General features: G+C 54.3%; 1 protein-coding gene and 1 long non-coding RNA gene across 2 annotated transcripts in view; one reads left to right on the top strand and one right to left on the bottom strand.

The window, feature by feature from the left end:
• JPH3 (junctophilin 3) overlaps window positions 1-11,734 on the top strand; it is a 52,950-nt gene extending 41,216 nt beyond the window's left edge. Inside the window, exon 5 of the mRNA XM_063410709.1 lies at window positions 9,708-11,734. Within this exon, the coding sequence (XP_063266779.1) occupies window positions 9,708-9,788 (81 nt within the window). The 3' untranslated portion in view covers window positions 9,789-11,734. The remainder of the gene's footprint in view (window positions 1-9,707) is intronic.
• On the bottom strand, window positions 10,985-12,209 carry LOC134557595 (uncharacterized). The gene is made up of 2 exons (XR_010082072.1): window positions 11,716-12,209; window positions 10,985-11,032 (listed from the first exon to the last, which is right to left on the bottom strand). It is a non-coding gene; the product is annotated as an uncharacterized LOC134557595 (long non-coding RNA).
• Between the last annotated feature and the right edge of the window lie 410 nt (window positions 12,210-12,619).

Raw genomic sequence — 12,619 nt, forward strand, 5'->3', positions numbered from 1 at the left:
AGCGGGGTGGGAGGGAGTTTGGGAAATGTGAATTATCGTCAATGTGAATTATGGTTTGTGCCTTGAATCCGCTCTCCTTCCTTCTCCCACCCTGCTGGATGCTGGTGTGGGGGGTTCCCTGCACGCTCTGGTGGGAGCAGCAGGGTTTTCCCTGCAGGATGTGAGCAGCAAGCTGGAGTTCTGCAGCCCTGGGCCAGCAATAAAAATCCATTATTGCTGGGAATTTGGAGGGAAAGCTGCGGGAGCAGGCAAGGCATTGGTGATGCTTCCTTGGGTTGTGGCCACAGAGCTTCCTGCTGGTCCAGGACAACCCCCTGTGAGACACTGGCTCCTCATTTTGGGGAGACCAGGACTCTTTGGGCATGAAGTGCCTGCTGGGAAGGGCTGGAGGTGTTCAGGAGAGAAGACAGAGTGATCCTAAAAGCTGCTGCGAAGTGGAAGGGAATAATCTGTTCTCCACGAGCAGAATTAATGGGTTTAAAGTCAGGGAGGGTGAGGCATTGACCATCACTAATGAGGTGAGGGTGCAGTGAATTGCCTGGCCAGGCTGTGGGGGGCTGGGGCAGGAGGGCTCCAAGGTTGGACATCAGACTGGACCTGGACAGAGCTGAACCTCCTTGGGAGAAGCTGAGCTGGTCTTAGGGTTTCTGCAGCCTTGTTTTTTGAGGATTCCTGGATTTCCCATTAGAAGCTTCCTCACTTGTTGCCCCCGTTGGTTTGGCACGGACAGGACAGGTGACGGGGTCTGCTGGGAGCACTGGGGGAGCCACCACTGCCCCAAAGTGCCCCTGGTGGGGTCAGTGCCAAGCACAGGGCAGGGCTGCAGGTGTCCCACGAGGAGGCCCCAGACCCACCCGGGACAAATGGAAAACCTGCCACGCTCAGGAGGTGACATTTCAGCAGAAAGGAGCTAAAACCTCCCTGCCAGGGGAGCACAGGATGGCGCCTGGTCATGAAACTGAAATGAATTTGTCAGTCAGGCCGAAAATTCAGGCGAGAGGCATCGAGGTGTGCTGACATTTGCCACGGCTGCAGCATCCCTGCTCCTCCAGCACCTGCCAGCAGAGCCGAGGTGGAGGGAGCAGGGAACAGCAGGGAGGATGGATCTGCCCCAGGTTCCCTGCTGGGGCTGTGGGTAAATCCCCTCCAGAGCAGCCTGGGATGCAGGAATGATGGATCTGCCCCAGGTTCCTTCTAGGGCTGTGGATAAATCCCCTCCAGAGCAGCCTGGGATGCAGGAATGATGGATCTGCCCCAGCTTTCCTGCTGGGGCTGTGGGTAAATCCCCCCCAGAGCAGCCTGGGATGCAGGAATGATGGATCTGCCCCAGGTTCCTTCTAGGGCTGTGGATAAATCCCCTCCAGAGCAGCCTGGGATGCAGGAATGATGGATCTGCCCCAGTTCCCTGCTGGGGCTGTGGATAAATCCCCTCCAGAGCAGCCTGGGATGCAGGAATGATGGATCTGCCCCAGGTTCCTGCTGATAAATCCCCCCCAGCAGCCCTGGAGCTCTCTGCCTCCCTGTCCCTGGGCTCAGGCTGGGCAGATCCCACCCAGCACCAAGGAGGAGCTGAGCACGGGGGCTCCACATCCTGCAGCCCTGGAAAAACAGAGCCATGCAGGCTGTCCTTGGCAGCCTGGGAAGCACTGGAGACACGACAGGCAGCGTTAGGAGCCTGACAGGCTCCCAGAGGGGAAGAGCAGCAGTAATTGCACAGACACCAACCCTGGCAAGGCTGTGGGATACGCAGATGTTCCAGCACCTCTGACAACACAACCCGGGGGCACAGGGCCCCCAGCAGGGATGAAAGCTCTGTTCCTCCTCACTGAGAGCCACAGGATTTTGGGGAGATCGCTGGCACAAGCAGCCCTGGGCTGTGTCCCCACCCAGCCCATCAGATGTGCTCCCACCCCGGAGCTGTCACAACAAACCTCCCTCCAAGTGCCACCAACACATCCCTGACCATTCCCAGGGAGCCCTGGGCATGAGGAAGGGCCCAGCCTGCACAGAGAAGTGCAGGGAAAAGCCATTAGGATGCACATCCTACTTTGGAAGTGCTGGAGCTGTGGAGCAGCATGTTCAGTTTTCTCACATTCATAACCGAGGGTGGAACAGATGGCGAAGGTTTGGGAGGAAGCTAATGTAATACAGAGGAAGAGATAATATGTGGATTTAAATAACCCACAATGCCAGCAACAATTTGTTCTAGCAGGAATTGCACGGTGCTAGCAGGGTTTTGTTCCAGTGGCCTGGCAGGGAGGGGGTGGTTGGACAGGAGCAGGGGAAGGTGCAGGGGAGGAACGGGAGCTGCAGGGATCTGTGTTCCAACCTCCTGCCCAAATCCCTGACCTCACCTGCACCTGCCATCAGACCTCACGGAGTGTGGTAAATCCCCGAGGAAGAGGAGGGGTAGGCTCGGGGGGAAGGATTTATCCCACAGACCCCACATCCCTGTGTTCAGCAGCACAGGACATTCACACACTCCACCCTGCAAAACCCCCCTGCATCCTGCTCGAGCTCCACATCCCCCCACAGCAAATCAAGGCTCCCCAATCCCCCCAAAGCCAAATTTACGGCCTGAAATTCCAATTCCCTGTGGCCTGGCAGGGCATGTGAGAGCCCACAGTGCTCCAGCCTGCTCACTGCCTCCTCCCTGGATGACAGCAGTGCCAGCTGGGGGGCTGCTCCCCCAAAAGAGGGGTTCCCCCAAAAGAGGGGCTCCCCCAAAGGAGGGGCTCCAGGAGCAGCTCCCATCTCCCCCAGCTGGGATCCCTCTCCCTCACTGCCAATCCGAAGGATGCTCAGAGCTGAGCACGGCTATTTTTGCCCTACCTGAGGTATCCCTGAGCAGAAGCCAGGTCACCCTCACAGCTTAGCTTGTTTTAAAAATAATCTGCCCTAAACCAGCTCTGCACAAGCCATCCACGAGCCCCAGGGCTTGGCTCTGTGCTGGAGGGCCAGCTCCAGCTTCCAGAGGCAGCACACCTCTGGGAGGGCTGGAACGGGCTGGAGGTGCAAAAACAGCCTCCAAAAAAAATCACTGCTCCTGATTCCTGTCTGAAAAACCAACTGGGAGCCATGGGACCTTGAATCCAAGCTCTTCCCAAGTGTGCACAGTCCTCCACTGAGGACTCAGGCGTACAGGTTGCTGTAGGAGCTGTAGGAACTTTGTTCTCCTCTGTCACTTTTCCCCAGCCCTTTAAAAGAATCTCCCAGAACTCCCCCCACCCCCTCTTTATTGGGGCTGCACATCAGGAATTGAAAAATCCTCTCATAAAGGTCATTCCTCGAGGCCACAGCTCAATAAGGTCGATGAAATTTAGCGCTGCTTGGTGTTGGCTCTCCGGGCATTTGGGAGTTTAGGGGTCACTGAGCCACACAAATGCTTTAAAATGATATTTAAGGGCACCTGATCTCTCTGTGGCTCTGTGGGCGCTGAGCCCAGCACCCACAGGACAAACTCACAGCGATTGTCAGGGTTAGGGCAGAGGAAGACGGGAGCCAAGGTGCCAGGCTGGGTGCTGGTGCTGTTGGATTTGGGTGCTGTGGGATTTGGGTGCTGGTGCTGTGGGATCAGGGTGCTGTGGGATCAGCGTGCTGTTGGATTTGGGTGCTGTGGGATTTGGGTGCTGGTGTTATGGGATTAGGGTGCTGTGGGATTTGGGTGCTGGTGCTGTGGGATCAGGGTGCTGTGGGATCAGGGTGCTGGTGCTGTGGGATCAGGGTGCTGTGGGATCAGGGTGCTGGTGCTGTGGGATCAGGGTGCTGTGGGATCAGGGTGCTGGTGCTGTGGGATTAGGGGATTTGTAGGAACTTCACCTTCTCCCTGGCCCTAAAGCCCACGAGGCACAAAGGCTGCGCCTGGACGCTTCGCAGGTTCCTTAAAAAGAACTAAAACGGGAAAGAAGGGATTGTTGAGAGACTGGAAAGGGAAAGAAGCCTCCTAAAATGCCAGCGACCCTTTTAAAGCACAGCCCACGGCAGGCTGGGGAGCAGGGGAGGAGATCTCCTGTGCTGCGGGTGCTGCATCAGCCGAGAGGGAGAGGGAGGAGCGGCGGGGAGGGCCGGGCTCAGGCACCGCCCGAGCCTGATTCATCTCCCGTCCTCATTTAGCGACCACCGAGGCTCCCAGGGAGCCCTCCGGGCTCTCACCGAGGGCGCCCTGGGGCTGTGAGGGTGCTCCAAGTTCGGCTCTGCCCCCTCCATCCCCACGAACCGGCCCAAGCGCTGGCATCACACGGTGCCCGAGCAAACCCCGCCAGAGAGCAAAAATTCCCGGGCAAAGAGCAGCAGCGGAGGCTTTAAAGGCGTCTTTAAAGGCATCTCCCGGCTCAGGGATCTCCGGGAGCCGCCCCTGTCCCGGCGGGGGTGGCGGGGAGGGGTCCCGGCAGCGCGGGCTCCCCTCGCTCCTGTCCCGGCAGCGGGGCGGGTTTGGCGGGGATGCTGCAGGCGGGTTCTGTGGCTGGGAAAGGCTCAGGCGGGCACCTCAGAGCTGCGGGCACTGAGAGCTGCGGGCACTGAGAGCTGCGGGCACTGAGAGCTGCGGGCACTGAGAGCTGCGGGCACTGAGAGCTGCGGGCACTGAGAGCTGCGGGCACCTCAGAGCTGCGGGGCCGGGGAGCGGACAGGGGGCTCAGCACAGCCTGGCACGGGAGAGGGGCACAGAGCTCGGCACAGCCTGGCACAGGAATGGGAAGGGGGCTCGGCACAGCCTGGCACGGGAGAGGGGCACGGAGCCTGGCACAGCCTGGCACAGGAACGGGCAGGGGGCTCGGCACAGCCTGGCACAGCCTGGCACAGGAGCAGGCAGGGGGCTCAGCACAGCTGGCACGGAAGAGGGACACGGAGCCTGGCACAGCCTGGCACAGGGAGCCCGGCACTGGCACCTCCCCGCTGGACTCTCCCTTTGCCAGCTCCGCCGGGTTATTCCTGGAGGGATTCTTCTCCAGGTGGGGATGAATTTCTCTTCCTTTTTTACGGGAAGCTCAGCACCTTTACCCCTAAAGGTGGTAAAATGAGTTAAAAACAAAACCTGGGTGTTTTCTCCGCTCTCTTGGGGTGTGAGGCTTCCCTGTGCATGGAGATGTTCCCATTTGGCTGCTTTGGGATGAGGCTGCTGGGAAAGGGAGCTGGGACTTGTTTGGTATCAGCCTCCTGGGATTAAACCCCCTGGTTTATCCCTGTGGCCTTCCAGCTTCGGGTTTTCCCATGGGAAAACCGATGGGAGCCATCCCCAGGCTTCCCAACACAATCACCCCTGGATTTTCTTTATTCCTCTCCTCTCAGCCAGGCAGATTCACCTCAGTCCCAGGTGGCAGCTGCGTGTCCAGACAGAAACCATCACTTCATGGGAATGAGGAGGAAGAGGAGTCCTGGAATGAGGCAGGGCTGAGCGTTGCCGCAGGGGTTGTCTCTTCTTAAGACAAATAATAATCACAAACTCTTCCTCCTCTAATCCCTGTCGTGTTCAGACAACCTGAGGTAAATAATCTTCAGAGAGAAATGGGATGTTCAGCTCAACAGGGTCCTTTTCAAAGCCTTTTCATCTCCAGGGCCTTTGATGTACCTGGGAGCACCTTCCTGGCTCTGCTCCTGGCTCTGGATGTGGGGATTGAGCCCAATTCCATCTTAGCTTGGAAAACCTGGGGTCAAACACCAGCTTCTGACTGCATTAGAACCAAACTTTGCTGGTTTTAGAATATAAATCTTAAAATTAGAGCCTCGAACATACCTAAACAAACCCACAGAGCTCAGTCCCAGCTCCTGGAAGGTGAGGATTGAACCAGGGGTGACAAACCAGTTGTTTAAGAGGCTAAAGGATCTCTAGGAGGATGATCTCTCATTTTTTTAGCCTTTTTCTCCCCAGAAGCAGGTTTTGCCATCCCACCCAACTCACACAAGCACTTTTAGCATCTCCTGGGCCCCTTCCTGGAGCCCCGGGAGCTGCTGCAATCCGCTGGAGAAAGCCAAGTGACTCCCTGATGTTTCCTTTGCTAAATGCTCCTTAACCATTTCACAGAGCCTGTTCCTGGCACTGATGTGACAATTCAGCACAAATGTCACCGAGCTGCTAAGTTTGCAGCCCTTTCTGCAGTGCTGAGCCTGGAAAATGGTGCATATCTATTTTTTTTTTCTTTTTTTTTTTTGCTGATCCAAGTCCTTAGTAATTACACTTAATAGATCCCGGAGGGATTCCTAGGTAACCTGCACTCTGGTTTCCATGGCAGAGAGGCAGAGCTTGTACCCTGTGATAACAGATAATAATGGATTGCTAATGCTTAAATTAATTATGCCACAATTGCATTTGTAAACCAGCTGTCCGTCGTATTCCCAGGAAAACTCCGGAGTTGCTACACAACAGTTCCAGGAGAAAAACAAACAAGGCAGAGGGGCAGGAATTACTCTACAGCTACGATTACTGTTATTACTCCTGTGCCATAGGCAGGGTTAATTCCTATTTTAGTGTTTCCAAGGCCTAAGTTTCTGTTCTTCAAGCTTGGAAGCAAAGCTTGAAAATCTCCAAGGATCTCCTTGGAGATGCAACTTGTTGAAAGAGAAAGATCCTTTTGCTCAGCTGACACTGATGCAGATTCCCATCCTTGGTAGATGTTTTCCTTCTCCTGTGAAGGATTCCAGGGATCTTATTGCAAAAAAAAATTGAAATAAGTCTCCAGGAGCTGCCTAACTGTGGCAGGGGTTGGAATGAGAGGATCCTTAAGGTCCTTTCCAACCCAAGGAATTAGGATTGGAAGGGACCTTAAGGATCCTCCCATTCCAGCTTTGGATCCTCTCATTTCCTTATCTCATCTTTGGCCTCCTGTGTGGAATTCCTTGATTCCACAGGAGGCCAAGGATGAGATAAAGCCCCACCAAACTGTGACAGCAACAGGCAAAGCTGCAAATCAGGGGCTGTCTCCTGTTTCCACGGGCTCCTGTTGGAGGCTGGAACACGGTGGGAAGGGTTTAAAAGCCACTGGATTTAAAGCAGTGCTGCAGCAAAAGGGAGCTCAGTGCCCTGCAGCCAGGCTGGGCTCAGCAAAGCCTCTCTCCCAAAGCTCAGCTCAAGCACGGCTCCATCTCCTGCCCAGCACGGAGCAGGAATGAGCTCAGTGCTGTCACCTCTCCCTGCCAGGGAGGGGAGAAGGGCAAACATTTCCTCTGAGCAGAGGGGAGGCACCGAGACATCACCAGGCAGAAATCAGGCAGACATTGAAAAGTGCAGCAGGATCTGTAACTGGAGCTGAAACAGAAGATTTGGAGGGGCATTCCCTGCCATTCCCACCTGGAGCAGCACAGGCAGGAGGGGTTAAAGGAGGGAGCTGTGAAAAGGAGGAGGAATTTGTGAGGTTCAGTTGGATTTGGGCTGCTTGGTTGGAAGAGCTCCCACCCTCCCTGGTCATCCTGCTCCTGGCTGGGAAAGGTGGGAGATCCCGTGCCTGCAGGGGCAAAGGAGGGATTTCCTCCTGCCCTGCCCAGCTTTGATGCCCTGTGTGTAAATCACAGAACCACGGGATCATCTAGGCTGGAAAACGCTCTGGATTTGAGCCCAGCCGTTCCCCCAGCACTGCTCCATGTCCCCAAGTGCCACATCCACACAGCCCCAGGGATGGGGGCTCCACCACTGCTCTGGCTGAAGAATTATTCCCAAATATCCAACCTGAACCTCCCTGGTACAACTCAGGGCTGATTCCTCTCGTCCTGTTGCTTTTTCTTGGGAGAAGAGCCCAGTGAAGGCTGTGCTCCCTCCCTGGATACCCCAGGGATCCCCAGGGACCCCAATCCCACCCCAGAGTGCGGGAACAGGGAATTGCAGGGATCAGCAGCGTGAGCAGAGCAGGGGCAGCGCTGCCTGGGCTCTTTTGGCAGGGAATTCCTCCACGGAGGAATCGGAATTGTGGCTGAGCCCTCCCTGGCCGCGGGGCCGGGGCAGCAGCGCGTTCCGCGCCTCGGCGGGGCCGTGCCAAGGCAAACAATGACACCGATAATCGCCTGCAATCTGTTATTATATTACCGGCAGCTCAAAAACCCTAAAACCCAATAATCTTCTGAAATGCAGCTAATCCCTCGCAGCGCCAGCAGGGCCGGGCTTGGCACGGCCGGGCTGGGGAAGGGAAGGAGCGGCGGGCAGGGGGTGCGTGCTGCCTTTGGAAGGTTTTCCACGGCGCAGGAGGGGAGGTTTGCCGGGAGCAGCCAGCCCTGGATGGGTACCTGGCTGCTCTCCGCAATCCCTGCCTTGGCTTGGCTGCCTTTGACCCTGTTGCTAAGCTACAAATACGCCTTTCCAGCAGGCTCCAGCATCCTCGCTGCCACCCACTCCCAAACGCGAGCTGAATCAGGCTGCTCGGAAAAGAAACCATCCCCGGCCAGCCAGGAGCTGCTTTCCCCCGTTCCTTTTCCAGCAGCTCCGCAGAGCAGCCCAGGGAAAGCTCCCGAGGGGTGCCCAGCCCTGTTTCACTCCATCCCAGCGCCGTGGGGAGGGCTGGGAAGGGGCACAGGAGCCTGGGGAAAAGCGTTGGGACCATCCCAGGGCTTGGATGCAGCGGGAATAGCTGAGGATCCCAGCGGCTCCAAGAAATAGCAACCACCCACCTGGTGCCAGCGTCTGCCCTGGTGCCAGCCACGCTCACACCGGGGCACCGGGGCTGGAGGGGCCAGGGGTGGCTGAGGTGCCAGGGGTGGCTGAGGGGCCAGGGGTGGCTGAGGAGCCAGGAGTGAGGTGCCAGGGGTGGCTGAGGTACCAGGGGTGGCTGAGGTGCCAGGGGTGAGGGGCCAGGGGTGGCTGAGGTGCCAGGGGTGGCTGAGGTGCCAGGAGTGAGGTACCAGGGGTGGCTGAGGTGCCAGGGCTGAGGGGCCAGGGGTGGCTGAGGTGCCAGGAGTGAGGTGCCAGGGGATGTTTTCCTGACTGCTGTCCCACAGAAGGAGGATTGGCTGCAGTGCCCTGCCCGTCCTGGGGTGCTGGTGGATCCCACAGGATCACCCGGGATGTGCCCCAGGGAAGCTGTGGGTGCTCCCGGAGGGATTGAGCCATTCCTGGGATCCTCAGCTCAGCTGGGCTGGGGGTGTGGGCACGGGGCAGCTGCAGTGGGGGTCCTGCAACGCTTTCCAGGTAAAATCACAGAATCCTGGATTTGGGTGGGAAGGGACCTTAAAGCTCATCCCATCCCACCCCTGCCAGGGCAGGGACACCTTCCCCTAGCCCAGGCTGCTCCAAGCCCCATCCAACCTGGCCTTGGACACTGCCAGGTAGTTCCCAGGAGCTCTATTTGGTCCATATAAACTCAGGAAAGGTTATTAGAGCATTCCCAAAATGTTGCCTGAACATGGACCCCTCATGTGCTGGCCTGATGTCCTGGTACCTGGAAAACAACTGTTTATTGGGAAATATCCTGGACACTTCAAACCATCCCCAAACCACTCTAAGATCCCATGTAATCTGCTTTTTGGGTTTTTTTTTTTCCTTTTCACTGACCTCCTGATAAACAATCAATTTTAGTTATGTTTTTAAGGCCAGAATTCCTATGGGAGTGACATGGGAGGATCCATGATCCATCACGGGGTGCAGACAAGTGTTTGTATGGCAGCTTAAAAAAATCCCCCAAGGGTTCCTGGGCACTTTGGGAGGTGTAAATTGGGATTTGCTCATCCCCAGAGCTGCCTGCAGAATTCCAAGGATCCATCTGACTGCTGTCCTTCTCTTTCTCTTGCAGGGTTCAGCTCCCATCCTGGTAGTCATGGTGATCTTACTAAATATTGGAGTCGCCATTTTGTTTATTAACTTTTTCATCTAATTCAAGACTGTCTCGTTTGCAAAAATAACAGTTACATGTATGAATGGGGGGAAAAAAAACCAACAAAACAAACCAGAACCAAACAACAACAAGAAAAAAAAAACACAAAGGGAAAAATCATAACTCGAACTGTCCTCTGACAATTTCCAAGTCTTTTCACAGAAGAACAACAAACGATCGAGTCTCACTCACAGTTTGCCTTTTTTCCTGGGTAATGTTTTTTGGATTTTAGCCAAAATTCTTTGCTTGTATAACACTATGCTGTGTGGCATGGCAAAATGCTATCAACACTCTGCCCCCCCAACACTGGGAAGGATGAGAAGGAATCCCAACAAAAGAAAAAAAAAACTCGTTTCCCTTCCCCTCACCACCTCCCCCTGGAAAACAAAAATTGTATTTGTAACAACAGCAATGAACCCCAAAATGGAGATGAGATGAGGGGACCATGGGGAGAGTTTGGGTGGAGTGGGAACGGGTTCTGGGATGCTCCAGGCTGAGTTTCCCAGGGAAATTCACAATAACTTAAATGATAAATGGGAGAGGAAAGCGAAATCAGGCTTTTCACCCCTTGGAAATGGAGCAATGCTGCTGTGGGAAGGAGGAGAGAAGGAGCACAGGGAAGGAATGAACCCTGTCTGGATGGGAAAATGGGAGAACAGGCCCCGTTCTGATCCTTGCTTTTAAAACAAAAATTGGCTTTCTGCAGAATTCCTCGGGCAGGGGGGAATAGGGAACACGAGGTGTGAGCAGCAGCCCCAGCACCCTCCTGCCTTCACTCCTCCTCCCCAGGCTGCTCCTCACCCACGGCAAGGCTGGAAAACCACCCAGAGCTACTTTTAATCCACAGCCAATTTCTCCTGGCTAAAAATTCCCCCCAAAAATCCCCTTGGAGGCACCTCCAGCAGCACGGATGGAGTGGCTGATGGTGCTGTGCTGGTGAGGAGCATCCAGCCCATCCCAAAAAACCTGCACAGGGATTTAGGGTGGGGAGGGACAGGGGACAGAGGGCTCAATTCCAATCCACTGAGGATGGACAATAAAACAAAACCAAGCAAAAATCCAACTGTTTCTCAAAGGCACCTGGGGAGGAGCACCTGGAGCATGTCCCAGAGAGGAGGGAGAGGGTGGTGGGTTTGTCTTTTACATCTTGCTGTGGACTGTTTCAGACATCATGCTTGGGCTCTGAGCATGTAGTATTTTGCACTTTGTAATGCAGGATGTATATTCCAGCTTCCAACATGTCCCTGTATTAAAAAAAAAAAGAAAAAAAAAAAGAAAAAAAAAGAAAAAAAAAGGAAAAAAAAGAAGAAAAAAAAAAGAAAATCAAACCAAACATCATTGGCAATGGCAGCCTCTAAGGATGTATTTTCTTTCTTTTTTTTTTTTTTCTATGTCACTTAATTTGTTCGTTTCTACCATCTTTGTACGATGCCTGCCTTGATTTCTGTCCCCTCCCTGTCCCCACGGATAATCTGCATACTCATTAAAGGTGCCGTACCCCTGTTCTGAGCTCTCCTGGTCCCCTGCTCTCAGCTCCAGTGGCTTTCCCAAAGCTCCCAGCCCTCCACCACCTCCTCCCTGGCTTTGGGATTTGGCAGGGACCAAAGCCCAGCCCCGGTCCCTCCCTGCAGCTCCAGCAGCAGGAGGAGGCTGCAGGAGGGTGGCAGCTCCCAGGGGGGATGTGAGACCCTCCCAGGAGATTTTGGGGGTGGGGAAGGAGGGAAAAGCCCTCCTCGACATTCACGTCCAGAGTTGTTGGATCCAGCCCGGACTCGTGGACTCAGCTTTGCTTTGCTTCTGTTTTAGCTGTTTCTCTGCTACCTTTTCAGCAGATTTCTTATTACACTGCACTGGATTGCTATATTTTTAACCAGAAATAAACTAAGGATTAGAGCATGTGCCAGTTAAATTCAGTTCTTTTCCTTACATGGTCTGATTCCCTCCTGTCGCAGTTTTGCTTCCTCTTCTCCTTCCTTTCCCTTTCCAGGCACAGGGCTATGGGTGGACAGGGGAAAGGATAATTTTGAAATTCCATTTTCCACAGTAACTGTCCATCATCTTCCCACCTCTTCCTTTTTTTGTGTTGTTTTGGATTTTCCTTTTGGGTCCTTAGTCATCATATTTTTTTTTTCCTCTCTTCAACGCTTGCTGCACATTTGAAACGAACCAAAAAAAACCCAACAAATTGGGATTGCAGCCTTGGGAATTCACCCCTGGGGTTTGGAATTCTGCTTTTACTCTTTGGAAAGACTCTCGAGGACTTTTTTTTTGGTGCATTTGAGTGCAGGACACAAAGGTCCTGTCAGGAGCAGGTTAAACAGAGCCCTGCGGACACAGATATTTGGATATCTGTAAAACAGCACCAAAATGCCTCTTGTTATCCATCAAATAAAAACACTGGTGGTTTCCTGACTGGATTTTTCCCACTGGTGCCTGCTTAATTATTCCTGCTCTTGCCCCTGGACCAGCACAAATCCAGCTTGGATTTTTCAGCTCTCTGTTCCACTCAGTCAAGCTGAGTTTTGCTCAGTAGGAAAGACAGCCACAGACTAATATTAATTGGCTCCCTAACCACACAGTCCAAAATAATGATTCCTTTCTTAATCCCGGCAAGTTGAGCAATTTGTCTCAGTCCTGGGCTTTCCACATTTGCCCAAGGCCAGAAATATTCCTGAGAAGTAGCCCAGAGAGGGAGGTAATTCAGTGTATTTCCCAGTCTTATGAGCCTGGCTCCTGCAGCTCGACCTGAGGCCCATTAAAATGCCCATCAAGGTGGGCCATAAATCCATGGAAATCATCCAGCCCTGCTGCTTTATGCCAGGCTGGCTGTG

This window comes from Prinia subflava, chromosome 13, assembly GCF_021018805.1.
Source record: "Prinia subflava isolate CZ2003 ecotype Zambia chromosome 13, Cam_Psub_1.2, whole genome shotgun sequence".
In the NCBI taxonomy this organism is placed as follows: Eukaryota; Metazoa; Chordata; class Aves; order Passeriformes; family Cisticolidae; genus Prinia; species Prinia subflava.